The following is a 27289-nucleotide window of genomic DNA, read 5'->3' on the forward strand; positions in this document are numbered from 1 at the left end:
TAAGCGTACAAATAATTTATTTAAAAATCAAAATTCAAAAGCTACAAACTAAATCTCAGAACCAATAAATTCATAAGTGTAAACTATCACAGAAAATACATTAATTGTGCCACTTCAACCACTCAACATTCTTCACAGAAAATAGAGTGAAATATAAAGACAAATTAATTGTTCTTTAAGACTCTAGTTTAGAGGTAGAATACTACTGTGAAAGATTCAAACTTAATAAAATTGACTTCAGTAGAATTATACTAAAGATAAATTAGCCCACCATATTGATAATGTAAAGAAGCCATAAAGTGGTTTCCAATATCACTATTAGACCTTTAAGATTCAGAATGGCACTTAACAGATAAAGCACCACTCCTTATAAATACTATCAAATAGCTTATGAGAGCACTGGATTTTACTTTTTTGTTGTCATAATATTAACATTCAAGATAACACAAGTCTTGGACATCAAGGTAAACCATAGGACCAGAAAGAATATGTTCTGTGTGAAATTTCCTAAAAAGTTACAGTAGGAAAACAGTCTATTATTAAAATGAGACTTTTTGAAAGGCTTCACTATATTTTAAGTTTACTTGAATGGCACAAATTTCCAGATAAAAATAAATAGAAAATAGGGGGCGGGGGGGGGGTGTGGAGTCTGTTTTCTACTAGCTGAAAGCTTAGGAACTGATCAGCTTTATACTGCATTTTCATTCAAGGCATCTCCATTTCAAATTAGACACATTACACTTTCAACTCAGATAAAATGAACCAAAATAGACCCAAAGGAATACATCTTCTGTTTCTTGAGTTTGGTCATTTCCCCCAAACAGTCTGCCACAAGTAGAAATAAGACTTGGAGTTCTATTGACATTATGTACAATAGTCATAAAAATGTCAATATAACTTTAAAAATAATATAATTGTGAACATTTGCAAGCTCAAAGGCATTCTATATTGTTCAGGAAAAACTTGCTTATTTACATACACTCAAATAGATTGGCTGATAAGTACATTTTCTTTTTAGCTGTAGCATGCATGTCATGGGGTCTCCTAGAAAGAAATCTATAACAGTTTTCACACTTACACCATTTAATTTAACAAGGGCTTCCACGGCTATTTGTTCAGTGTTTCAGAATGATCAAACCAAACCTAGCCTTAATGTCTTTTCTGCAGTTCTATAAACTATTTCTATAAAGATGATAACCTTCCAGGATGGAATTTTCAAGAGCGCTCAGTGTAAACCTAACTCTGCTGCCTTCGATGTGAATGAAAGCAATTTTAGACCATTGCTTCATGCTTTTGAAAAGCTCTCCCTGAAAGTACTCTTTTGTTTTTTTAATCCCACAGGAGGAGAGAAAGTGGTTAGTCATCACTCCAGTATCCAGAGCAATGGATTCTAAATTCCTTACATATCCAGAAAACTCATTCATTTCAGTGACAATTGTAGATACATGATGAATACATCATAGTAATAATTACAAAAGCTTCTTATAAGAAAATAAATATTGCTTCATCTGTTTTCTCCTATAGGAAGTGTCTCCAATTTTCTTTACTTAATATTTAGAGTCCATTGTTCTTTAAATAGATTTTAATTGTTTGCATTTTATTATCCTTTCAATTCCATTTATCCAGACTCGACTGAATATTCACAGTATCAATTACATGGAGTATTTAAATTAAAATGCAATCTTCAGTCATAAAAATGTAGAAATATTTAAGGGACACCAAAACAGCATGGACCACAACTAGGACCTCTGTACACGTATCCCGTAAATGAGTGAATTATTCTTTAAATGTTTTATTCCCTCTAAGAAAAATAATTATTCAGCCATAAATGAAAGAATGACACTATGAAAATCACTTATTTAACAATCTAAGTTCAAAGAAGCCTATTTTGCATACATTATGTTCCTATTTTTCAGCTTAATTCTTCATTATCTCTTTTCCTTTCCATATTCATGGTGTTCTTTACTATTTTATTTCATGCTGCTTGATACAATACTTTGTTTATGTACAACTAACTACTTTTAACCCTGCAAAAGCTATTAATCCAAATCTCTCTCTCATGGTTTATATATGCTAAATTTAGGCAACTTATTTTTTACTCATGCATGATTTACTGCACAAACAACAGAAGAGATATTTTGTGCTTTAAAGCTTTTGAAAAAGTAAGATACAGCTGAATATGACAAGTTGTTACCTATTTTTCTATATCTTCACAAAATGAAAGGTTTGTGGATATTCTGTGGAGAGCTGGATGTACAGATTGCAAATAAAAGCTGATACAGATAATAGATAAAAGTCTTCATGCATTTGTCTTTGAGAGTCCCACTATTACAGGGAATACTATGAACTCCTAGGGCTTCCATGGAAAATTAGTTTTATGGAAGTATTACCTTTTGGCACCAACACAACATATGTTGACTCTTCTGAGTTTAGTTGCTCACAGCAAATGAGGCACTTTTATATAAAATATCAAAATCAAGCTCTTTAGTAAATTATACTGTTCTTATCCAAAGAAATTAAGAAAGCTCCAACTACTTTTCAACATGTGATCTATTAAATTGTCATTTTCACCCAATGATTTCACTTAATGATTCCTTTGAAGATTTGGCAATTATTTTGTATACAACAGAGAAATCTTCTCACCCTTAATGGTACACTCCAAATCCCTTTAAAGAAATAGATGAGAGTTCCACATGAGATTGATACAAAAGGCACCAAACTCTTAAGGGTCTGGTTCTGCAAGATGCAGAGATCCTCAAGAGCCATTGATTTCAATGACAGTGGAGATCGCACATCTTTTTAGATGATTAAATGCCATCTCAACTGCACTACAGATATGTTTGAACTAGCATGAGGTGGCAAGATGTATAATATACAATATTCTCATTATTCAAAACAGTTTCTAGTTTCTTAATTACAACAAGAATTCGTGGATTACCAACACCTATAGAACATCCCCCATGACTTTTATGGGAAAAAAAGTTTGTATTATATAAGCCTTATATTTCCAGGGTGAACTTCACACTAATGCACAGGCCTGGTACAAGACCCATACATTACTTAAGTTCCATTTCAGCTCTGTTTTGGAGATTCAACTGGTTTGCTGGCCTTCTGCCAGCTATTGTCACAGGGGCAAGTTCCATCCTCAGGATTCAATCGGGAACAGGAATCATGGTTTTTAAAAATTATAATCTCTATAATTTAACAAGGTGACACGTTTGGAAAAATCACTTTATGTTTAAAGAAGAAATTGATAACCTTGTCAAAACTAGTGGAAGAAGTTAAATCAGAGCCAAGTCCTGCTAATTTTTGTTCACACAGTTATTTGCACTGACTTCAGAGAAATTCACACAAGTAATTCAAAAAGCACTCTCCTGCTGCAAAATGCAATACTAATGATCTGAAGGTTCAGCCTTAGAGGGGTGTTGCTGGGTTTTCTCCCCCCGCCCCCCATTTTACTGATGATTTTTCCCAATTACGTCACAATAATTTTCTATTGCTACCTTTGTGCCATACTATAATAATTTTATTTCCTTTAAACAAGATAAACAGGAAAAAGTGGGGTCTGTTATGCCTAACTACCATTTGTAATTTATCAGATGTCACTGCTGCTGCGGAATTTTAAAAGGAAAGCATAGCTAAACTAAACCAGTACAGAAATATATAGTAAACTGCCAACTTACGTGTAGGTTGCATTCTGGTATACCACATGTAAGCTGAATTTCATGTAAATCGGGGGAGCTGGGAAACTGACCAGTGTGGCTGTGCTGGTCAGTTTCTTGGCTCCTGGGAGTGGCAGGGAGAGGTAAACCAGGCAGCAGCTTGGCTTCTGGCTCCTCTCCTTGCGGGAGCTGGGAAACTGACCAGTGCTGCTGCGTTGTTCAGTTTTCAGTTCCGGCAAGTGGAGGGGAGCCAAGAATGGAAGGGAGCCAGGTTGCTTCATGGTTCCCAGCTCCCCACCACTCCTGGGAGCCAGGGAACTGACCAGTGCTGATGTGCTGGTCAGTTTCCTGGCTTCTGCGAGCAGACGGAAGTCAGCAGCAACCTGGTTCCCAGCTCTCTTCCACTCACCATTTTGACTCATGCGTTACTAGGATTAACGCATAGGTCGAAAATGTTGAAATTGCTTAAATAGGACTTTTACTGTACAGGTTTACAAATAATATTCAAAACCAGTTAGTGTCAAATGCTTAATGCTACTTTACATGTGAAAAAAACAACATAAGGCAAGTTTTACTGGAATTGCCTCTCAATGTTTACACGAGCTATCAGCAGATAACATGGCCCTCCTTGTGCAAGCTCAATAGTTTTAAACAGGTCATCAGTCCTCCTAGCTTAACTACACCAGCACAGCTCAGTCTATAACTATGTTGTCATCTTATTCCTAACAGGTGCAGCTGCAGTTCACTTGGCAGAGGGGGACACTGCTTACATTTATGTTGCTAGGGCCTTTTGCAGCCCTTATTCCTAATATACTGCCACTGAATCTTACCTGAGAAAGGACAGCATGACTGGGCCATCTGGGAGACAAGGGCAAAGACTTATTTCTAAAAAAACATTCTTTAGAAGTAGAATACAGAGAATCCTGTTTTTCTGCTGATAGAACTGTCTATGGCCTACTGCCCCATCACTTGCAACTTGTCCTGTCAGTGACTTGGGATTCTAGTTTTAGAGCATATATTTTTAAAAATTCTGACAGACCCCTAAGTTTGGGTTTTCAGAAACTGTTTTAAGTGATTTTTATTGTCCTTTTTCTTGTCAGCTTATACCAATACATGTACAGTTTCCATTCTTCCTTTATTCCCATCTTTCCCCATGTTATTTCCTTATTTTAACAGAGCATGAACTTAAGGTCTGACTCTTAGGAAAAATAGGAACTTACTCTAGTTTATGTACTTTAGCTGAATTGAACCAATTGGGAAAAATCATAATTCTTTGAATTATATTTTATGAAAACCAGTTATTGAGAAGCAAGAGTCATCACAAATTAGTGTTTTGTCCACTACAGAGAACTCACTCATTTCACTTTCGCATAGTTAGCATCAATATTCAATTTGAAGATTAGCAAGAAGCTATTAAAAGTTAAGCCTTCCCAGTAACATTTGTCTAGAAATTCAGAATAGAATATATGAAAAAATACAAACTCTTTATAAATGGCAAAAAATTAACTGTGTTCCCTAATTTTCCATGGAGCTAAGCCTACTACACAGCTATGCCTACATGTAGCGCCTGATATGAAGCATCACATTCTGTTTGCTTCCCTTCTACTACTCCTGAATTCAATTTGCAACTTTCTGGTGTTTGATTAATTTCATTTTGTGCCGGGGAAGGTACATCTTGAGAGGCATTAATAGAAATAGCTTCAGAGAAAGAATCCTGTTTTTCTGATAATGCAACTGTCTGTTGCTCACTCCCCTTTGTCCCATCACTGCAACTTGTTCTGTTATCAGCCTCTTCTAGCTGCTGAACTGAGTGCAAGTATTGTTGGAGAAGACTACTGTCCTTCTCACTATTTGAGCTCTCTTTACTCCACTCCTCATGGCCTGGTTGGACATCTTCTGTATCTGAACTACATTCGGAGACAGGATCTCCATAGTGTTTGACTGTTTCTATTGAATTCCCAATCAGAGAGGTCTCACTTCCTTCTGTACAATTATTTTCAGAGTCATGAGAGTCATTAACATGAGTGTGGTCAGTCATAGAGGAGTGAAAGCCAGAGTCTGGGAACTCAAGTAAAGTTTTCTCATGATGATCTTCAGCAGCTGAAACCTTCCAGGTAGAATTACCACAAGGAGAGGTTTCTTGATTGAGCTCAGATGCCTGGACAGATGGACACAAAGGACTTGATGCAGAAACACCATGTTGGCAAGTGGTAAGATTTTGTTTCACTGAAAGTTGCCACTGCTGAAGGGCTCTAACCTGTAAAGCATAAAAAAAAACACATGATGTGATAAGAGAAATAAAATCCCTATTTCCTAGGAATGTTTTGTAAATTGGCAGTCAATCTTAATATACAATGCAAAATACAAGGACTAAAAAAAAAAGAGTGCATTTTCCCTCAAAGAGGGCAAATATGCATGTCCCACTGTTAAAGAGAACAGGGGAGCCAAGGGGAAGTAAGAAAAAGGAAGGGGAAAAGAAGGAAAGAAATCAAACCACCTAGGAAGGGACAGAACATGTTTAAAAGAATATAAAGGTTTCACAGTCTTGGTACTACAACTACAGTAGTACTCAACTCTTTGAGAAAGGTCCATCTAAAAATGTAGCACCAATTAGAATTTAAATAACATATTGCCTCAACAATTATTATGGTTTCATAATCTTCTCAAAAGTCACTCAGAGAATACTGCAGCAATAGCCAGTTATTCTTTCACTAAATGCATGTGGGTTTCTACACACATTTTCAAACTCCTAGTGATAGACAATATAGTCAATAACAGAACTTTCTAGAAAGGGATACAACATGCCACGTCAGTTTAACTTCCCATTTACTCCCACTTGACTCATCTACCTTCTCCTGTATTTTTGCCTTAATTCTATTCTAAACCAACTTTATTTTTAGTTATTAATATGTAAGTTTCTTATTTTGCAGGTAATTCTGCATATAATGCCCATGGCAGGCAATATAGCCAATTAACAGATAACCTTCTATCAACACATATAGCACTTTGCATATGTAAAAAGAATATGTACTTAGAAACATGCTTTTTAGTTCATCTGTAAACAGAAAAATAAGACAAAGAAAGACTTACCTGGTCCCAAAGATATCTGACAACCTCTTCTTGCACAAGTTTTTGAATCCTTTCTTCTTCTTTTTCTTTTCTTAACCTACACAGCAAAGATACTTAATTTTATATAATGAAAAAGAATTTTTTTGGTTGACCATACCAGTATAAAAGAATGTTTTTATACAAGGCTATTTTTGAAAGATACTACAGAGTAAATATTTAAATATTGCAACTTGACTTAGGCAACATAGATATCAAAGACAAAGTCCTCATGTTGTTTACTCATTTTTATAAAACTCCCCATCAGAGAGCTCTCACTTCTGTGGAACTCTTTACACAGACACTTCAGTCATTTTGGTCAGGCATGGAAAAAAGTGAAATGCACTGAGTTCCTAAACACAGTTTCAAACTGCTAGTGGCGGACAAAACAGCCATTAGCAGATAATTTTCTAATCAGGCATGCAACACACCAAGTCAATTTTGCTTGCATCACCTTTAAGATGTGAGTAATTACAAATGCCTGTGAATTGTGGTTCTCTTCTATAAAGTAACAGTATGAAAGTGGTATTATCGCATTCTATTGTATTGTGTATCACTGGTTTTATATAAAAATGTGCTATTTTACCCAGTGCTTTCCTAATGTCTAGCTCCATCAATCAAACTGAGCTCCAAGAACTAAGCTGAGCTCAATATCAATAATAGATTTTGTGTGCCAAATTATGCCACACCCAGTGGATTGCACATATGTAATCACAGACGTCATCCAAAAGCAATGGGATTTCACATGGGTCACTGAGTCAATAATTTGACTCATGGAACTGTTATTACTCGTGTAGAGTTGGAACGATCACAGATCCACACTCAGATCCCAGGCTAAGCTGACAGATAGAAAAAAATTTTGTAAGCTGAGCAACTTTGAGATGAAATCACACAAACGTGGAACCCTATGAATCCTTTATACATGGCCACTTTTTAGAGAATAACTGCATATTTAGGGAAAAAAAGCAGTCCAGTAGCACTTTAAAGACTAACAAAATAATTTATTAGGTGATGAGCTTTCATGGGACAGACCCACTTCTTCAGACCATAGCCATACTAGAACAGACTCAATATTTAAGGTGCAGAGAACCAAAAACAGTAATGAAGGTGGACAAATCAGAAAAAAATGATGAAGGTGAGCAAATCAGAGAGTAGACGGGCAGAAGGTGGGGAGGGTGTCAAGAATTAGATTAAGCCAAGTATGCAAACGAGCCCCTATAGTGACTCAGAAAATTCCCATGCTGGTTCAAACCACGTGTTAATGTGCCGAATTTGAATATAAAAGACAGTTCGGCAGTTTTCCTTTAAGTGTGGTGTGAAAATTTTTCTTCCTAACGCCCAAACTCTAAAGTCATTAACAGAATGGCCCACTCCATTAAAATGCTGACTAACTGGTTTGTGGATCTGGAATGTTTTTATATCTGTTTTGTGCCCATTAACTCTGTCTAAGGGAGTTTGAAGTCTGTCCAATATACAAAGCATCTGGGCATTGTTGGCACATGATGGCATATATGATGTCAGTTGAGGAACATGAGAATGTGCCCATGTTTCTGTGAATAACCTGGTTAGGTCCAGTGATGGTATTTCCAGAAAAGATATGTGGAGCACGCTGGCAGCGGGCTTTGTTGCAAGGAAAGGTTCCAGGACTCGTATTCCTGCGGTACAGACTGTGGTTGTTGGTGAGAATCCTCATAAGGTTGGGAGGTTGTCTGTAGGAGAGGATGGCATTGTCAGGAACTTTTCCGATGTTTTGTGATTTCCTCAGGAAGTCGGTGGTATCTCGGAGATAGCTGGAAGTGTTCCAAACATTCCAGATCCACAAACCGGTCAGTCAACATTTTAATGGAGCGGGCCATTCTGTTAATGACTTAAGAGTTTACGTATTATGGAAGAAAAATTTTCACACCACTCTTGAAAGGGAGACTGCCGAACTGTCTTTTATTTTCAAATTCAGCACATTAACACGTGGTTTGAACCGGGATGGGAATTTCCTGAGTCACTGTAGGGGCTCGTTTGCATACTTGGCTTAATCTAATTCTTGACCTCACCCCTTTTACCCCTCTACTCTCTGATTTGCTCACCTTGATCATTTTTTTCTGATTTGTCCACCTTGATTACTGTTTTTGATTCTCTATGCCTTAAATATTGAGTCTGTTCTAGTATTGCTATGGTCTGAAGAAATGGGTCTGTCCCATGAAAACTCACCTAATAAATTATTTTGTTAGTCTTTAAAGTGCTACTTGACTGCTTTTTTGTTCTGATAGTATATAGACTAGCACGGCTCCCTCTCTGCTACTATTCCTCATATTAAAAGTGGAAGAAACCCAAGCTTACAAACACTCTGATTTAAGCAAGGATTCTGGAACATCACACCTTTGACAATCAAAACCATTCATGCTTTCACTGAAGTCTAGATGAATGCCACAGAGATAGTTGCTTTACACTCCCTCATTTTGATTATCTATTGTCCTGAGCATTGCTGAATGAAGAAGTGAGAAAAAAGTGGAGTTACATACATGCTGATAAGGGAAACAAGAGAAAGCTGACTCCTGTTGTGATCAGAGTAGTTCTGTGTTAACATATGAAGAGTTAATGTGCCTAGAGTGACAGCCATAGCAACACGGTAGTTCCAAAAGCCAAGTTTATGCATATTCTGAAATGTTAGAATGTTATTTTTCTGTTCTGATTACATGAATTCAATTTTGAGAATAAAAACATAAAATGCGACTTGACCTACCTGCTTACTTCATCAGTTAAAAAAACAATGTGCTCTTGCATTCTGCGTAGCCGAATTTCATAACGCACTTCCTTGACTCTAGGGTGGTAGCTTCTTGTGTGGAATCCCCTCCAGCAGGCCTGAAGCTTGGTAGCCGCTTTGTTCATTCTTTGAATTTCAGCATCTTGGTCAGTAGCTACTGAAGCATCAGTAGAATTTGGCTCTACAGTTTGGTCACTAGAAAGAGTTTTAGTTAATGATTCATCATCAGCTAATGGTGGCTTGAGGTGGCTGCACAGAACTTGCTCAACAGAAGATATTAGACATTCATTAATATCAGCAGTTAGATTAGCAGTGACTGTTGCAGGACTAGGGGAAGGCAATGTTCCATTTTCATTACCTTCCTCTGGAATTTCCACAGTTTTTGCTGCTTTGAAAGAACACTCTTTTGTAACCCAAGAAGTTTTTTCCTGCTTATCATCATCTTGATCCACCTCTTTTATAAATTCAATCACTGTATTATCATCATCATCTTCTAGATTCAAATTGATTCCATGTAGCCTTAATTCTGTAGTGGGAGATACTGGAGACAATCCTGAAGCAACTGGCATAAAAGTAGACTCTGAAGACAGAAGGCTGCAGTTCAGTTTGTCCTCATCAGTCTGTATGTCCTCCAGATACAGCTCCTTGTGACAGCTTCTTTCAGCTTGCACTGAAGTGGCAAAGGCATTCTTCACAGCATAGGAATGGTCATCACTGGAGCCTGGCCCAACCCAAGAATTTATTTGGAGCACAGGTTCTAGATGAGCAGAAAGCCATATTCAGATGACGCAGTATTTAAAATAAATAATATGTTTATTTAAATTAACCCAAGAACTGTACTTACTGAGTAGTAACAGGATCTGATGTCCCAACAACAATCATATTATTTAATATAGATATTGTAGTAGCATGCTGAATATTGTACTAACATAGTGAGACATTGTCCCTCCCAAGAAGAAATTAGTCTAAATAATCAAGACGTAATAGGCATATATCAGAATTAATGAACTAATGAACATTAGTTACTTATTGTTGATCTCATCAGTTACTGTTTTCACAATCCAAATAAGTGATGACAGTGGTGTTAGAAAACAAATACAGACCAATATCCGTATTACTTAAATTAAAAACAATCCAAAAAATACAAAAAAGATCTGAAGGATCTGGTTCTAGAGTAGGACTACAGGGCTAATATTTACTTCATAGTTATTTCTGTGCAAACAGCTATTTTGTTCATTTCCACAGTGAACAGAATCTCCTGTCACTAGCTCAGACTAGATGACAGTGGGAGATTTGGATCTTACCACTTTCAAGAATTATCTGGGGTCCCTGGGTCAGACTGTTATGCTCATGCGTAGCAGGCACTGCTTTGTTTGGAGTAGAGGATGTAGGTGGCCCTTCATTTTGGCTTTGGTTCATCAGCTGCTTCTGGTGGAGCCTAAACACAAACAAAATCCAGGTAATTTTAAAATCTTTTAAAATAAGGATTAATATTGGTGAAGAAGAGAACTATAACTACTAACTGTTCTGTGGGAAAACCAATTAGTTAAACCATTCTAAAACAAGAGGCTGACTGTGCAAATATTTATGCATCCGAGAAAAGTCACTGAAACTAACTCACAACAACTAAGGCTTGCAGGATCTGGTCCTAACCTTTCAAAATTAATCAGGTTACCCTTAGAACCTCTCAACTGAATATCACTTACTATGTTAGCTAAATTATACATTTACAATTAAAGCTAAAATTTTCTCACCTCTGCTTACTCAGTATTTTTTCTAGTTTGGCATCCTCTTCTGTCTGAAGACCAAATGAAGAAGTAATAGGACAAACAGTGGCCAGATACTGGACTAACTGAACATGCTGGCCGGGTCGATATGATCGTCCTTTACCTTGACTATAAAGCCATTCTGCTTTTAAACTGGGAGGGGGAGAAAAAGAACAGTCATTGTCTTGACAAAAAAATCACAGTTGTATACTAATCATTTTCTCATTCCTAAACTTCCTTTGTAAATTTCATTGTTTACCTTTGCCATTTAAATGCAAGTCTCTTACACAAAAGGTCAGAGAGACTGGGATCCTCAGAGGAGCTGATGAATGAAGAATCTCCCATAATAAGGGGGCTGTGAACTAGAAGATCAATTCTGCAACTGATATGCTAGTGTTGACCATGCTCTTCACCCATTCATACTTTGTTCAATTTTTAAACTATATTTCCTGTGTTCATGTTCCTTTTGTGTTCTATAAGCATTTTAGTGAATGAGTTTATTAGCAAGAAGGTTCACTGAAATAAACTAAGTAAATATTGCAGCATGTTCAAATAAAGTACACAGTGCATTTTACATTGTAAGTATACACACTGTAAACCTAAGAGTTATGCTCATCCACTCAGGGAGTAGTAATGTATTGCGCAGACACACACCATGTCCAGAACAGCTCATATTTTGAACTCTTTCTATTCACAATTAAATGAATCATGACAAAGGAGAGACTGAATTGTTTTTGCTCTACATTGAAACATACAGTAGCATACAAAGACAGAATGCATCTGCAGATCAACTGCACCTACCCACATGTAACACCACAAATAAAATACTATTTTGCTTTATCAAAACATATTAAAATTTTCAAATTAAGATTTCAAATTTATTTCACCTCTCCTTCTGAGAAATCACATATCCATCTAGAACTTTAAGATTCAGACACCAGCAAACAATATATGGCCGATAGTCAAATCCAGGAATAGAAGGTGTGGCCATCACACAAGGGTTGTTCATAATTGACAACTGCTCCAACTCAGGAAAGGAAGCCAGGAAAGAAATCTGTAACCAAGGATGTATTTGTTAACAGAATAGAACTATCCATGTTTATAAAACATAATGTACAATGTACTTCCACTGGTTAGACGTCTTAGGCAGAGTAACAGTATTATAAATTCAATAACTTTTGGTTTCAACACATACACTGCTTCAAAAAAGAATAAAGTTTGAATAATAACGTGAAGACCATTGCCATATAAGTACCCACTTTCCCCTATAACATCAACTGTTTTGTGTAGTTATTCACTGCATAATTCTTTACTACAGAAACAAGTTAGTATAAACAAACATCAGTAATTTAGTATGTTTGGAGAAACCAAATCAGTTTTACTTATATTCTTGAAACTTTTCTCTCAAAAGAAATATCCAACTATCCTGTTCTAGTCTAAGTAAAAATTTGAGGACAAATGTCCCACATTTCATACCTCATTTAAGTCTCTGATTTCATTTTCTGCCAAGGAAAGAATAGTCAGACTTTGAGGCAGGTAAAGAGGGGCCATACGAAGTGAGGTTATAATGTTTCCATGCAGCAGCAGAGTCTATTAAACAAAAATATTGTAATGAAACATACCAAAACACACACACCGCACTGACAAGGTTCAAGATTTGGCAGTGTTTGTAAACATATTATTGTTTTTATAGTTAGAGTAAGAGTAATGCCTTGAAGTAATCTATACTTACAAGCAAAATTTCCCTTTATAAGATGTATGGTTTTTAAGTTTCTAACTTCGGATATTTTAAAAGAACATTTTAAATGTATGTTTTGCCTATGCCCAAAGTTCAGTGTGGGGGGGGGGAAGATAGCACATTTTATTATCCAGTCACTTGTAAAAGCATTTTAATTAATCACCATAATCACTGTATTAGCGATGTGTTTAAGAATTCTGCTATCTCCTTAGAGTTACTATCACAAATGAATTTTGTAAAGAATATTCCACTGACAAAGCTAAGGAACCATTTACCTTTAGGGACAAAAGCTTGGAGAGATCGCTTAGTTGAGGTATATTGTTGTCTGACAAATCAAGATGCTGAAGAGAGACGCAGCTATTGATCTGATCTATGGCCTACAAAAACAAAAATAATTCTTACACCAAGACTTTCTTTTTCTACCATTAAATAAAAGGGGTACATTCTACAATCTTTTCTAAAACTAATGACACTAGATGATCTATGATTACAAATCTACACTATTAATATAATTACATTAAAAACAAAAATATTAAGTTTAGGCTATAACCTGCATTTCAAAAGATTGTCCAAATCTCTATATTTTAGGATTAAATTATTTATGTGAATTTTCCTAGGAGGTCCCTTACATAAACACTGCCTTTCATTTCAGAGACTGGAAAGACACAAATGATCCATTTTTGCTCCTATTAAATTCCTATTCACTTCAATGGGTACAGAATTAGAGTACGTAGGGATAATTTTTCAGTATTTTCCAATTTAGCCGCTACATTCTGAAATTCAGATTTCAGAAAACTTACAAAGAATAAATATTTCACCTTAAGGTTATTTCCTGCCAGGTTCAGCCATTCTAAGTGCACCAGATCCTTCAGCCCCTCCACATAACCAATACTGTTGTGGGGCAAGTTTAGTACCCGAAGCTGAGTCAGTTTTGCCACACCCATCATCCTTACAAGTCGATTGCTGGCTACTGACAACTGCAGATTGAATACAAGAAATATTTTATTTTTACTACATAAGTGCACGAACAACACACTATCAGAGACCTTGGTCTGATGTAACAGTTAAACATCCAATCCATCATCGATCTAGATTTTCCATTTTCCTGTAAAGGATAACATGGACAAGACAAACTGTAGACTGTACAGACTCCTCCTACATCCAACTCTTACAATCTCATACAACAAACTAGGACAAATTCACCCAGGCTGTTACCCACTGAACCCAAAGGGTATGAAACCTAGAATGAATTTAGCAATTGGTAATAAGTATTTGAATTGGGAAAGAACAAAATAAAAATCACTTAGGTTAGATTTCTTCAAGTCACCAGGGCCTAATGAAATACATCCTAGAATACAAAAGAAGCTGAGCAAGCCATTAGCAATTATTTTTGAAAAATCATGGAAGGCGGGAGAGATTCCAGAAGACTGAAAAAGGACAAATATAGTGCCAATAAATAAAACAGAAAATAAGGACAACCTGGGGAATTACAGAACAGGCAGCTTAATTTCTGTATCAGGAAAGATAATGGAGCAAATAATGAAGCAATCTTTTACAAACAGCTAGAAGATAACAAGTAACATTCAGCATGATTTTGCCAAGAATAAATTATAATCATACCAATCTGATAAGCTTATTTGACAAAGTGATGAACCTTGTAGAGGGGGAGAAGTGGTAGATGTGGTATATCTTGACTTTAATAAGGCTTTTGATACTGTCTCACATGACCTTCTCATGAACAAATTTGGGAAATACAATCTAGATGGACCTACTATGGGGTGGGTGCATAAGCAGTTGGAAAACCATTCTCAGACTGTGGCCAAACTAGGAAGTGACATCGAAAGGGGTAACCCCTATCCGTCACTTCCAAGTGAGCCACTTTGGAAAGAAGCGACTACACACAACACGGAAGAGACACCCCATCATTTCGAAATGGAGCGGCTACACGGCCACAGCTTCATTTCGAAATAATGGGGCAGGAAATGGTGAGGACAGGGTCAAATGTCCAACAAGCCCTTCCTGGAGCACAGGCCAGCTGCCCTATTAAGGGGCCTGGCCTAAATACACCCCACGTACACATGCTGAAGACCCCGGCTGCTTGCAGCATGCGACCCCCCAGCACAGCACTCGGCAGAGCCTTGGTTCGCCACCACACCACTGCCTGCCATGGACCCGCAGCACTTCACTGATGGGGACACCCTGGACATCATGGCCAGCCTGATGGCCATCCTGACAGCATGCCATATGAGGCTACGTGCTGCCCAACATGTTGCCAGCCTCCTGCAGGCCCCGCCCCAAAGTGCATCTGCAGCAGCCCCTGGCCCGCCATCGCTTCTGGCGGTACCCCACCAGCAGAGAATGGTGGGACGACATTGTCCTCGGGAAGTGGGATGATGACTAGTGGCTCCACAACTTCCAGATGACTCGGGCCACGTTCATGGAGCTGTGCCATTGACTGGCACCAGCACTTCGTCACCAGGACACCCACAAGCGGCCCGCGCTCCCACTGGAGAAACAAGTAGCCATCGCCGTGCGGAAGCTGGCCACCCCGGACAGCAACCGCTTTGTTGGCCACCAATTTGGGGTGGGGAAGGCCACTGTCAGGGTCGTCCTCCTTGAGGCAAGGCACCCAGGGCCACACACGCACAGTGGGGTCCCAGGGAGGGGTGGTCCCCCACATGCTAGCACACACTCACGAGCACCTGTGCCCCTCTACCCCCTACAGGTTGTCGCTGCCATCAACAGGATCCTCCTGCGCTGCCTGACCCACCTTGGAGACGTGGACGCTGCCATGGCCGGCTTCCAACAGCTGGAATTCCCCAACTGCATCAGCGCATTGGACATCACCCACATCACCATCTGGGCCCCACCACACAGCTGGGGACAGTACATCAACCGAAAGGGCTACCACTCTGTCGTCCTCCAGGCCCTCATGGATGCCTGAGGACGTTTCATGGACATTTGTGTGGTTTCGCCAGGCAGGGCCCACGATGCCCGCGTCCTGAGGAACTCATGGCTCGGCCGCAGGATGGCAGAGGGCACCAACATCCCCCCCACAGGAGCCGCCAGTGAGGGATGCGACCATGCCCCCGTGCATCATCGCTGATGCTGCCTACCCTCTCCGGGCCTGGCTAATGCGCCCCTACACAGGACACACCAATGAGAGCCAGGACCTCTACAACACCCACCTCAACTGGGCCAGGAACACCGTTGAGCGTGCATTTGGCCATCTGAAGGCATGCTTCAGGTGCCTCCTGACACGCCTGGAGGTAGGCCTGCCCAGCGTGCCCGCAGTCGTGGGTGCCTGCTGTGCTCTCCACAACCTCGTGGAGAGCAAGCAGGAGCTCTTTGTGGCACACTGGGCGGCCAAGGCTGTGCTGCACTATGAGCAGCCAGGTGCGGTACTGTGTCGCCAGGTGCACTGGGATGGGTACACGTGTGGGAGGTCCTCCGGGAGGCCTTTGCCCTGGGGCCCCCATGACCTGGTCTGGCCCACTCCATGCACACACACCCCGCCCCATTCTCACCCCTGCTCGCATACACCCCCCTTGACATCCCCACCCGAGGCGAGACACATATCACCATTACATAAAATTCAACTGTTATTTTTGGAAAACAAAGAACATGTGACTATTTACATGGGAGTGCAGGGGTGAACTATTTACATGGGGGGCGGGGGGCCTCCATCCTCTGTCGGAGTGGCTGGTCAGGAGCCATGATGGCCCCTGGAGTCGCAACCGCCCTGGGTCTGGGGACCACGGTGGGGCTGGGATTGGGCAGGTGAAATAGGGAGGTAGGGCTGGACCGGAGTATCTAGGGGCTTGGACTCACAGGGAGGAGCCGGCTGGAGAGCCATGGACAGCCAGGGCTCGCCTGGCCACAGCCAACATGCCAGCTCCTGCCGCTCGGCTGGGGACATGTTGGCTGGGAGCAGAGCTGCAAGAGTGGGGGCGGGGGGGGCGGAAGGGGCGCGGGGCGGGAGCTGAGGAAGGCGGGGGGTTAGGGAGAAGTGGAGGGCTGGGGCAGAGGGAGGGGCCATGACAGAGGACGGAACCGGGAAGGCCGGGGTGGGGGGTGGGCGCAGCTGGGCCAGTCAGTTGGTGTCGGCCTGGGTCAGGGTGTCAAGACACCCAGCCAGCCGGTCCCAGGCCGCCCACTCCATGGAGACCCATTTCCGCAGCAAGCAATTCTTCTCCTGCGATGCAGCCGTGTGGGCTGCCACCAGATCATCTGCCTGACTGCGGCAGTGGCTCCTCCCAGCACAGGGCCTGGTCCAGGGGGGGGCATTGCCCCTTTGCCATCCTCAGCTGCTGTGGGGCTCCCGGGCTCGTCCAGGGAGCTGGGGAGACTGGCAGATATGGAAGCTGTGAAGACATAAGGGGAGAGGATGGTGCTCCATCAGTCACAAGCCCAGGTACTGTGGGCCAGTGGCCTTGTCCCCACCGCCATCCCACCCTGCTTGTGGTGAGGGGCTCTGGGGTGGCCCATCTGCTGTGGTGTCCATCAGTGCGGGGCTGTTAGAGTGGCTGCCCCAGCCCTCCCGGGATTATGATCCTCATGGCAGCCCATGGCCACATGCAGAGATCCCCCTGCATGCATGGCCCTCTCCCGGCAGTGATGACAGCCATCTCCCGGTCCCTGGCCCAAGGCCGTGTGCCCGGGCTCATGCTGGCTGTATCAAGAACTCCCCATCCCACCCCCCCAACACATGACCAGGGCACCCCACGTCTGGGCCTACCTGGGGGTTCCTCGGGTGGTTCAGGGGAGGACCAGGTGGAGATAGCCCAGCTAGGGCCCTCAGAGGGCTCAGCTATGTAGTGCGGTCCCTCGCTCCTGCTGTCTCTGTCCCCGGTGCCAGCAGGTACTTCGGGGCCTGCAGTTGGGGAGGGCCATCGAGGGTCCTGGCTAGGGCTCCTGCCCTGCCCCTCCGGCTCCGCCGTGTCCAAGGTCTCCTCAGGTGGTGCAGCCTCCCTGGGTCCCAGCAGCTGGTGGAGCTCCCTGAAGTAGGGGCAGGTGGCCGGCGCTGCCCCTGCTACTGGGCTGAGTCCCTTGCTCGGGCATAGCCCTGCTGCAGCTCCTTAACTTTGGAGTGGACCTGGTCAGGGGTCCAGAGAGGGTGGCCCCTTGCAGCGAGTTTGCTGACGAGATAGGCAAAGGCATCTGCATTTCTCTTCCACCCTGAGCAGGACATCCTCGTCCCCCCAGACAGCCAGCAGGTCCCGAAATTCAGCTTCCAGCCAGAGGGCCCCCTTCCTCTTTGGGGGCTGCCCAGAGCCCTGCTGCCTGGAAACCTTGGCTCCATGGCGATCCTGGGGATCTTGGCTGCTAGTCATCAGTCCAGCCATTGAGGGGTGTCACTTTCTGGGGTGCGTGGGAGTGTTGTCTGGGCACCTCATGCTCCTACATCTGCCAGCACACTCTCAGCTTCTTGCATGCGGTTTCTGTGTTCCTACAGCTTTAAGGCACCCGCAGCTGACAGCCATAGATCTCTGGCTGCTGGTCAGGGTGTCTCTGTGCTCTGGGGAGGGGCCAGCTCTGTGGAACACTTTTCATTTCAAAATAGCAGCCGGGGAGTGACTACACACATTTCCTTTCAAAATCAATGTCAAAAGGAGGCATTATTCCCCACACAGGAGTGGAATAACGACTTCGAAATGAACACCTTTTAATTTCAAAGTTGATTTTGAAACAAGCAATTTCTGGGTAGTTGCTTTCTTGCTCGTTTTGAAATTGCCCCTCATTTCGAAATCACTTTTGAAATGAACAGCCAGTGTGGCCACAGCCATAGAGTAGTTATCAATGGTTCACAGTCATGCTGGAAGGCCATAACAAATGCGGGTCGGCAGAGATCAGTTCTGGGTCCAGTTCTATTCAATATAATCGTCAGTGATTTAGTTAATGGCATAGAGAGTACACTTATAAAGTCTGCAGATGATACCAAGCCAGGTGGGGGTTGCAAGTACTTTGGAGGATAAGTTATAATTTAAATTGATCTGGACAAACTGGAGAAAAGGTTTGAAGTAAACAGGATGTAATTTAATATCAACAAATACAAAGTACTCCATTTAGGAAAGAGCCATCAACTGCACAAATACAAAATGGGAAATGATTGCCAAGGAAGGAGTATTGTGATGTTCACGACTTTAAACCAGCTTTGCAAATTCACCATAATCAAAATCATCTAGCTCATCCTATTTTATACAACTGTCAAAAATGGTTTTAGCCCCAGAAAAAAGGGTAATTTTTATGATGTTTTAAATATGGACCACTGCTAGCAGTCATTTCATACGCTAACCTTTGTCAGCTAGGGTTAAGACATAGGCAAATATTAGCCACAATCAAGAAATCAGAAAATGTGAATATACGTTAGAAATACTGGAAAACCCTCCTATAACTCAAATTTTCATGCAAGTTGGGGTGGGGAGCCAGGCTTGGTTCCCAGCTTCCCACTGCTTGCAGGACCCAGGAAACCAAACAGCCCACCAGGGCTAGGCAGTTTCCTGGCTGCTTCTCCCTGCCTTCCCCCAGTGCCACACGGCTGTCATCCTGACAGCCTTAGAGCAGCTTCAAATTGTGCTTAACTTGCATTAAGGCGAGTTATGCACAACTTGAAGCTACGTATTTCGAGGGTTTACTGTTTACTTACTGCCCTTTAATCATGGTGAAGCTTCCATGCACTGATTACTCACAGGGCAATTCCACATCACTGCTGTGTGCAAAATTCACATACCCCACAAAATGACTTGAGTGGAAAGTAAAGGGATGATGAAAGAGCAGGCATGCATCCCTCCCTAACAGGTTGGTTTGGGTGCCTAGAGCAGCCAATAAGATGTATCTCACCAGAGCTGTCCAGTCATATGTGTTTGAATGTGAAAGACAGAGAGAGACTCTGTTCCTCTTGGTCACTATTTCAGCACACCTGGCAAAGAAAACAAGTCTTCAAGGTATTTCTCAGGAGCTAGGTGTGGGACAGGATCTGTTCTCTTAGTCAGGAGAGAATGTATCAGCCTGCGGGGTCGTGAAGTGTTCTTACTGTCTCTGTGAATTCCTCAAAAAGTATAAAACACATTTAAAGGCTCCTTTATATTTCTAGTAAAGGACAGTATGGCCTTATAAATGCTTACAGTGCTGTAGTGATTAGAACTCTTCTAATTTTTTGGATTAACATTTCCTATCAAAATATGCTCCATGAACTGTTTGCTACTGGCCTCTCTGGAGCTGGTAAGCAGTTAATATAAATTGTGTGAATGATTCCCTACTCTTCGCTTTTTCATCATGTGTCTATACTGTACCACTGAGGATACAACTGTATATATCTGTTAGCTAATAACTAGAAAAAATGACAAAACGGACACATTGCTATTAGGCAAGGAGGTTTGGGGATCTCCTCTAGTGCTCCCCACTCCCATTCTCAATCCATTGTGTTGTAGTTTTTATAAATCATTGGAGTAATTGAAACTAGAGTTAATATGTTGCATTTTTTGATAAATAAAATATGTAGAATTTTGCAGAATTTTAAATTAGTGTGCAAATATTTTAAATTTTTGCTGCAAAATTCCCACAGAAATAATTGATACAAATTAATGTTTTAATATGAAGCATCACGATAAACCAACTCCTTCAACTGTACATATTTTTGATATATCAAAACCAAGTAATAAAACAAATAACATCTTGGTTATTGTTACTCTGACAGAATAGTACTTGAGGTTCAGCTGTGAAAATCACTAACTACTCTGTTTTTCTACTGTGATTTTAGCCTGAACTTAAATTTGTGCGAACTCACGGTACACTTGTACCTCCAAGCAGATAAAGACAAGTTTAGTACGAGAATCTTTGCGAACAAGCTTTAGAATACAGGTTTTAACATTAGTGGAGTTGACAGGGTTTCCAGCGGCTATCGTTTGGGATGGGATGAAGGTGGGTACACATGTTACATTGTGTTAGTGTAGCATTCGGGCCTGGTGCACTGACTGCATGCTCCTATGCCTCACCACATTGTGGACCCCATGCAGGGGTGACCCATGTATACTATAAGCCCATGTTGCCCAGAGTACATGTATGAACATTAAATCTAAATTCTATCCCATCCCAAATGTAATATATGGGCTTTGGGAATGATACATTCTTACACATAAGAATTAAAACAGTGTTCCCTTAAGCCAATATTGTGAGCACTGGGGTTGAAAGGATCCTTTTGTGTACAGTAAAAGCTGTGCTATTCAGTCCTGTACCAACCAAAAAGCTCTATAGACTGACATTTATAATCTCCTTAGAGAGTCTGATTTATAGTCTGGTTGATGTGGGGCTGGCAGGCTCCCTATGTAACTCCACACAGCTCCCTGGAAACAACAACATATCCCTGCTACTGCTAGGCAGAGGAATGGCCACAAGCGGTTTGGAATCAGGGAGGAAGTGTGGGGACAACACACAGGTGGGGGTGCAGGGCACCAATTCCTGGGACAGAGTTTGGGTGCTGGAGGTGGCTTAGGGCAGGGAGTCGGGCCATGCCCATCTTGCGCTGCAACCCACAGGTGGCAACATATCCCTGTTGCTCTTGGCAGAGGCATGGCTAGGTAGCTCTGTGCATTGCCTTCACCCACAGATGCTACCCCCACCACTCCCATCAAATGGAAGCTGCAGAGCCAGTGCTCGCAGATGGGTGGGAGCAACTCACACAGCCACACCTCCACCTGAAGCAGCAAGGGACAGGTTGCTGCTTGTGGGAAGATGCATGAAGTGACCGCACCCCTCTCCTTCCCCCCAGATCCAGCACTTTGAAATCCCCTCCAATGCCCCAACACCCTGCTCCCAAGCTCCCTCCTGCACCATGCTCCCTCCAAGAGCCCACATCCCATTCCTTTCCAACACTCTAACCTCCTGCCCCAAACCTTCTCCCCTGACCAAACTCCTGCCCTTTTAGTTAACTAGAATTAGGACTCAAGTTAAGCATGGGCACTATTGTTTGCAGGATTGGGGCCTAAGTGACTCAAAGCATTAGTGTCAAAATTTTACTTTTAACAGTTTTCCTTCTTGTATTTTTTCCTGTTACACATTTTTTTCTTCGCCTCTATTTGTGTCACCATATTCCAGAGGTTCAATTCAGTTTAGCAGTTGTATACTTAGCAAGCTGTGTATTTAGCAGTTGTAATTTGGAAATTTACACACATTAGCCCAGGACTCACTTTTGGCTATGGTCTTGCATTTTACATTGCACAGGCGTAGATATTAGATGGATTGCCCTGAAAGTCATACTGGAAAGGGTGATGATTTACTTTCATGCCTTTATAACTACTGCTATTTTTTTTCCTATTTAAGCCCCTATAAAAAGATATTTGAAAAAATGATGCAACAAAGATGGACTATGGTCCAAACTGAAAAGGGTGCCGCTTATGTGGGTTCACATCAAAGGAGAAAATTCAGTCTGGTGACAGGGCATGTAGCACTACCAGTCAGGAGGTAAGCATTTATATCTAGCTGTGACTCTGTAAAACATATTGAGACACTTAACCTCTTAGGACTTCACTTTCACCACATATAAAATAATGATAAAATGCTTCCTTTGCAAACAACCTCTGAAATCAAGGATGGAAAGTATTATATACAAACTTATTATGACTGAAGGAAAATCTATGTTAAATGCATGTTACTATGGTTGAAAAATCAAGCACTCACAAGTAAGGAAATACCAGAATTAAGATTACTTATGACTTCATTAGGAACTGAGTCCATCCAATAACTCACAGTACCAGGAACTAACAGTTCTTAAGATAAACTAAATTTTCTCTGCTAATTTACTATGAAAAGGAACTTTTTCAACTCATTTAATTAATTGTTGCAGCAGAAATATTTTAAGCAGCATTTCATAGCCAACTGAAATCATATAACACGAACCTGCATTAAGTTTGTAAATTTTTCCAGGTGTTCCAGTTTAATTATTTGGTTTTTATCCAGAATCAGAGTATGAACTTCAGCATCACACGGTAACGTTGGACCCAACTTTTGCAACCCCTGGCCCGACCAATTAACTACCGAACCTTGGAGAAAAGGGTGGAGGAAGAGTAAAGTGTGAACACCTTCATTGCCAATTTGCAAACAATACGAACAGACTTGCATTCATGACTAAAAAGAAACAACTGAATTCTGTCATTTGCTTCTCTGAGACTATGTCAAATAAATATTTTAGACCAAATAAATGAGAGGACAGTGATTAGAACATTGTCTTAAGACTTGTCAGTTGATATTCCATCACAGATTGTCCTGTGTGACCTTTGGCAAGTCACTTAGTTTCTGTTATGTCTCAGTTCCCCTTCTAAAGCAGCAATAGTTCTCCAACTCACATGCATATAGGAGCAGGTAAACCATTCCAGGTTATGATAATAAAGTCATGGGTGCCACATAAGTACCATAGAGTGACAGACAGATATCAGGACTCTATAAACATTATTAGTATATTTGAATCTTAAAAAAATGCTGTGAAAATTTTCCACCATTATCAAATCTACCCATCATCATTTACCACGATTTCAGCAATGAAAAATTTAATACATCCATTGGTTTTCAAAAAACTCTATGATCTTTTAGTAGTCATAAGAGAAATACTGCAACAAGGAATCACAGTGTAGTGAAAATAGAAGCTAACAAAGACTTTCTCAGTGACAACCCCAATAATAGGAAGTCAAGGAGATTCATGACAGTACTCTGAATCTTGACAACAAAACAGATTAGGGTCTTATTAATTTAATTCTGGTGCTGCTTGGGAAAGCTACAAGCAGCAAAAGTTCTGGCACTGTCTGTACATTAAGGGAAATGACACTGCATTGTTCTTTTATCTATAAGACTGTCTACACCAACTTAAGGGGAAGGAGATTTTCTTCCTTTCTTTCAAGTGGCTTAAATCTCAATCCAGAGAAATTTTCCCATTTGTTGATGGATAAGTGTTTCTCCTTCTCTATCCACAAGTCCCAAAACTGTGACTCTGTATACCAGACTGGATGGATTTTTTTTAAGAAAAATAACCGTTGTTTTTAAAACATGCTGTTTCATCAAAGCAGAAATGTTTGGAGGAGAGACAAATTTCCACAGTTTCTGGTGGGAAAATTCTGACCTTCAGAGTGGGCTTTCCAGTGCCAGCCGGACTTTCTGTACACAATTTTGTTTAACAAAAAATATCCAAAAGATTTTGTTTTCATTCCAATGTGAAACAAAAGCAAATTTGAAAACCTGAAAAGTTGCTGCAAAACTGAACAGTTGTTCTCTAGCCAGCTGTAACGTATTAAATTTCACCTGCCATTGAGAAAAGACTGAGTACATCAAGACACTTGATATGGGTCTTTGTGTGCTTGAGAGGCTACTTACACATGATCTTAGCCATAGCAGGCCAAGGCTACAACTCAACACAGCATCAAACTACCTTTCCCATAAGGACCAGAAATGGGGAAATTCTAAGTGATGTAATAAATGCTCCAGATTCCAACACTGCCTCTACTGGAAAGCTTGAGCAAACATACATCTGACAGTACACCCTGAAAAGCAACAGTGTTCAATAGGAATTCAAAGATTGCCCTCCTTCAGGTTGTTTTCTTTCCATGTTTGCCACATTCCCCCCGCCCCCACAATTCTAAATAAATGTCCTCCCCATCACCTAGAGCCAGGCACCCCCAGCACCCCTGTTCTAATTCAATGCTGGTGACTCACCAAAGCTACCAGGGCCATCGCTGCCACCACGCACTTCTCCCACCAAGTGGAGGGGTGCGTGTGAGGAGAAGGCAGGTGGCACTCCCTGTGTGCAGCTCTCAGGAGGAGCCACATTTAAAGGCTTCAAGAGCCTCATTCGCCACAATGCAGTGTCCTATTCGCCACATGTGGTGAGTGGCAAACGTATCGGACACTCCTATCCTAAAAGTATCCAGTGCTTGAATCCACATATATTTTGAGCAAGGCAAAATGCTAAGGTTGGGATCCCACACTTTTCTCTCTGGGAGCAGAGTTAAAACATTACAGCCAAAAGCAGTAATCATAACAGAGCTGAGAAGGGAGGACAGTCTCCAAAATAAGTGAAACTTTGACCATTAGAGATCTTCAGGATCTACAGTTTTCAGTGATCTCCTTCAGTCATTTCTTCAAATGAATAGGAGGTACTACATATAAAGCACACAAACCACTCTCCACTGTCTATCCTTTGCTGGTCCCCTTCCCATCATCAGCTCAGTAGCAGACCACTGCCCTCTGGTGTTAGTACAAATCAGTTCTGACATCAATAAAGGTTCTAAACCACTACTATAACCATGATAAGGATTTAAAATATATACACACACTCTCTCTCTGTTAGTGAAGAACAGTCTTCAATCGCTGAACTGATTGAGTAACTACAACTTAATAATTATGTCTGCTTTTTGCTTTCCAAAACAGAATCAGGGCTTGTCTACACTACCACCTTCCTTCGAAGGAAGGATGGTAATTAGGGTGTTGGGAGTTTACTAATAAAGTGCTGCCGTGCACAGGCAGCACTTTATGAAGCAAATCTCTCTCCCTCCCACCCCGCGGCAACTTCAAAGATGTAAACTTCGAAGTACCGGCACGTGTCTAGCTGCAACCTAACTGCTGGTACTTCTAAGTGCTGGGGCAACTTCAAAGTCCCCTTACAATAAGTAAAACTTCGAAGTTGCCGCAGGGGGGAATTTGCTTAATGAAGTGCTGCCTATGCATGGCAGCACTTCATTAGTAAACTCCCAACACCCTAATTACCATCCTTTCTTCGAAAGAAGGTGGTAGTGTAGACAAGCCCTCAGTGCACACATTATTTTTGTCAAATTCATAGCTGTCCACAGAATTCTGAATAGCAGCAGAGACATGAAAGCTGTCTGGAAATTCAGGGACACAGCACAGTATATTTATCTTTTATTTATAAGATTGTATTTGCAATAATGCTTGCATTTTTTAACAGTAAAACAAGCTCAGCTTAACCTCTCCCACTCACAAAGGAAAGTTCTTGTTAGCCAATCAGCAGGATATGTTAAGAACTGCTTGTTGTTGTTTATCTCTAAATGTGACTAGCACTTTACAGAGTGTTCTTAACACTCTGTGAATAGCACTTTACAATGTTCTTGCCTTGACAACTTCACAGTGTAAATAATGACACTGCATAGTGGAACCTGAAGCCTTTGCAGCTACTTCATTATTACATACACCACATCTATAAATGATGGCAGGGACTGGAAAACTGCACATTGGAAAAACTAATATTTCCAGAAGCCATTCACTTGTACCTAAAATATATTAGCGGGGCTGACCCAGAGAGCAGATGGTGCGCTACACTGCCATATACAAGAATAATTTAATCATTTATGGAACTGGATGTCAGCTGCTTACTTGCAACAGAGCACCCCCCCCCCACGCCACACCCAGCAACATCTGAGGGGTTAGTTTCAGTCCCACTGGGCAAGGGCTGCACTAGCAGCACGAAAGCAGACAGCATCCAGCAACATTATCCCGTGGTATCACTGTTTTGCCCGACCCCCATTAATACACCCCAACACGTTTGTGGGGAAACGGATAAAAAGACAGGCAACCCTCCCTTACTGACATGTCATTTGTGGGGAAGAGACTGACTCGCCCAGACTCCCCTCTCCCTCCCGATGCACCCCCATGAACGGGCTGAGAACAAAGGGCTCCACGTGTGACTACATCTCCCGCATACCCTTTGCGGGTCTCTTAGCACCCCCTTGACCAGCAATGGAGCGGTAGGAGCGCGGAGCTGTGCGGGATTTGTAGTCCTCTCCCTGAGCTAACGGTCCACCAATGCCGCGGGGGGGGGGACTACAAATCCCATGGCGCATCGCGCGAGCCGCCTAATAAACGTTGGGAGGAAAATACACTCGGAGTCAGCCCCCAGCCCCAGCACCGAGATTCCCCAGGAAGCTCTTAACCCGCCCGGCCGATCCTCAGCGCCCCGCTACCTTCCCTGGCCCCCATCGCCAGCGTAGTCGCCTCGCTCCTTGCCGCCGCCGCCGCCATAGTTCCCGCTTGCTAACGACACCAGGCAACGGGGCGCCGCGCGCTGATTGGCTGCTGTAACCCGCGGACGGAAGACAGGCTCTGGCTATTTTAGCTGCCAAGGCCCGAGACAAGGGAGCCCGCGGCGCTGCCAACGGCCATTTTTATAACAACTGGAACGGGGGAAATATTCCCTCGGGCTGGAAACCGGGTCGCTTCCTCCCGTCATGCACTGCGCAGCGGGCATTTCCCATCGTGCTCTGCG

General features: G+C 41.9%; 1 protein-coding gene across 3 annotated transcripts; it reads right to left on the reverse strand.

Annotated features, from left to right (window-relative positions):
• On the reverse strand, positions 1–27147 carry CEP97 (centrosomal protein 97). Of its 3 annotated transcripts, XM_074999070.1 has the most exons (11): positions 26988–27147; positions 22924–23066; positions 13848–14006; positions 13305–13406; positions 12768–12881; positions 12179–12345; positions 11280–11444; positions 10830–10963; positions 9505–10282; positions 6753–6828; positions 1–5919 (listed from the first exon to the last, which is right to left on the reverse strand). In XM_074999070.1, the coding sequence occupies exons 1-11, from the start codon at positions 27043–27045 to the stop codon at positions 5203–5205; spliced, it is 2613 nt and encodes an 870-aa protein (XP_074855171.1). In that variant the 5' UTR covers positions 27046–27147; the 3' UTR covers positions 1–5202. The 3 variants fall into 3 exon arrangements, with proteins under 3 accessions (XP_074855171.1, XP_074855162.1, XP_074855181.1); XM_074999061.1 differs by having other exon boundaries at positions 22924–27147; XM_074999080.1 differs by lacking the exons at positions 22924–23066; positions 26988–27147 and adding an exon at positions 16668–16911.
• Positions 27148–27289: the final 142 nt, after the last annotated feature.

Source organism: Carettochelys insculpta, chromosome 1 (genome assembly GCF_033958435.1).
Source record: "Carettochelys insculpta isolate YL-2023 chromosome 1, ASM3395843v1, whole genome shotgun sequence".
NCBI classification, from domain to species: domain Eukaryota; kingdom Metazoa; phylum Chordata; order Testudines; family Carettochelyidae; genus Carettochelys; species Carettochelys insculpta.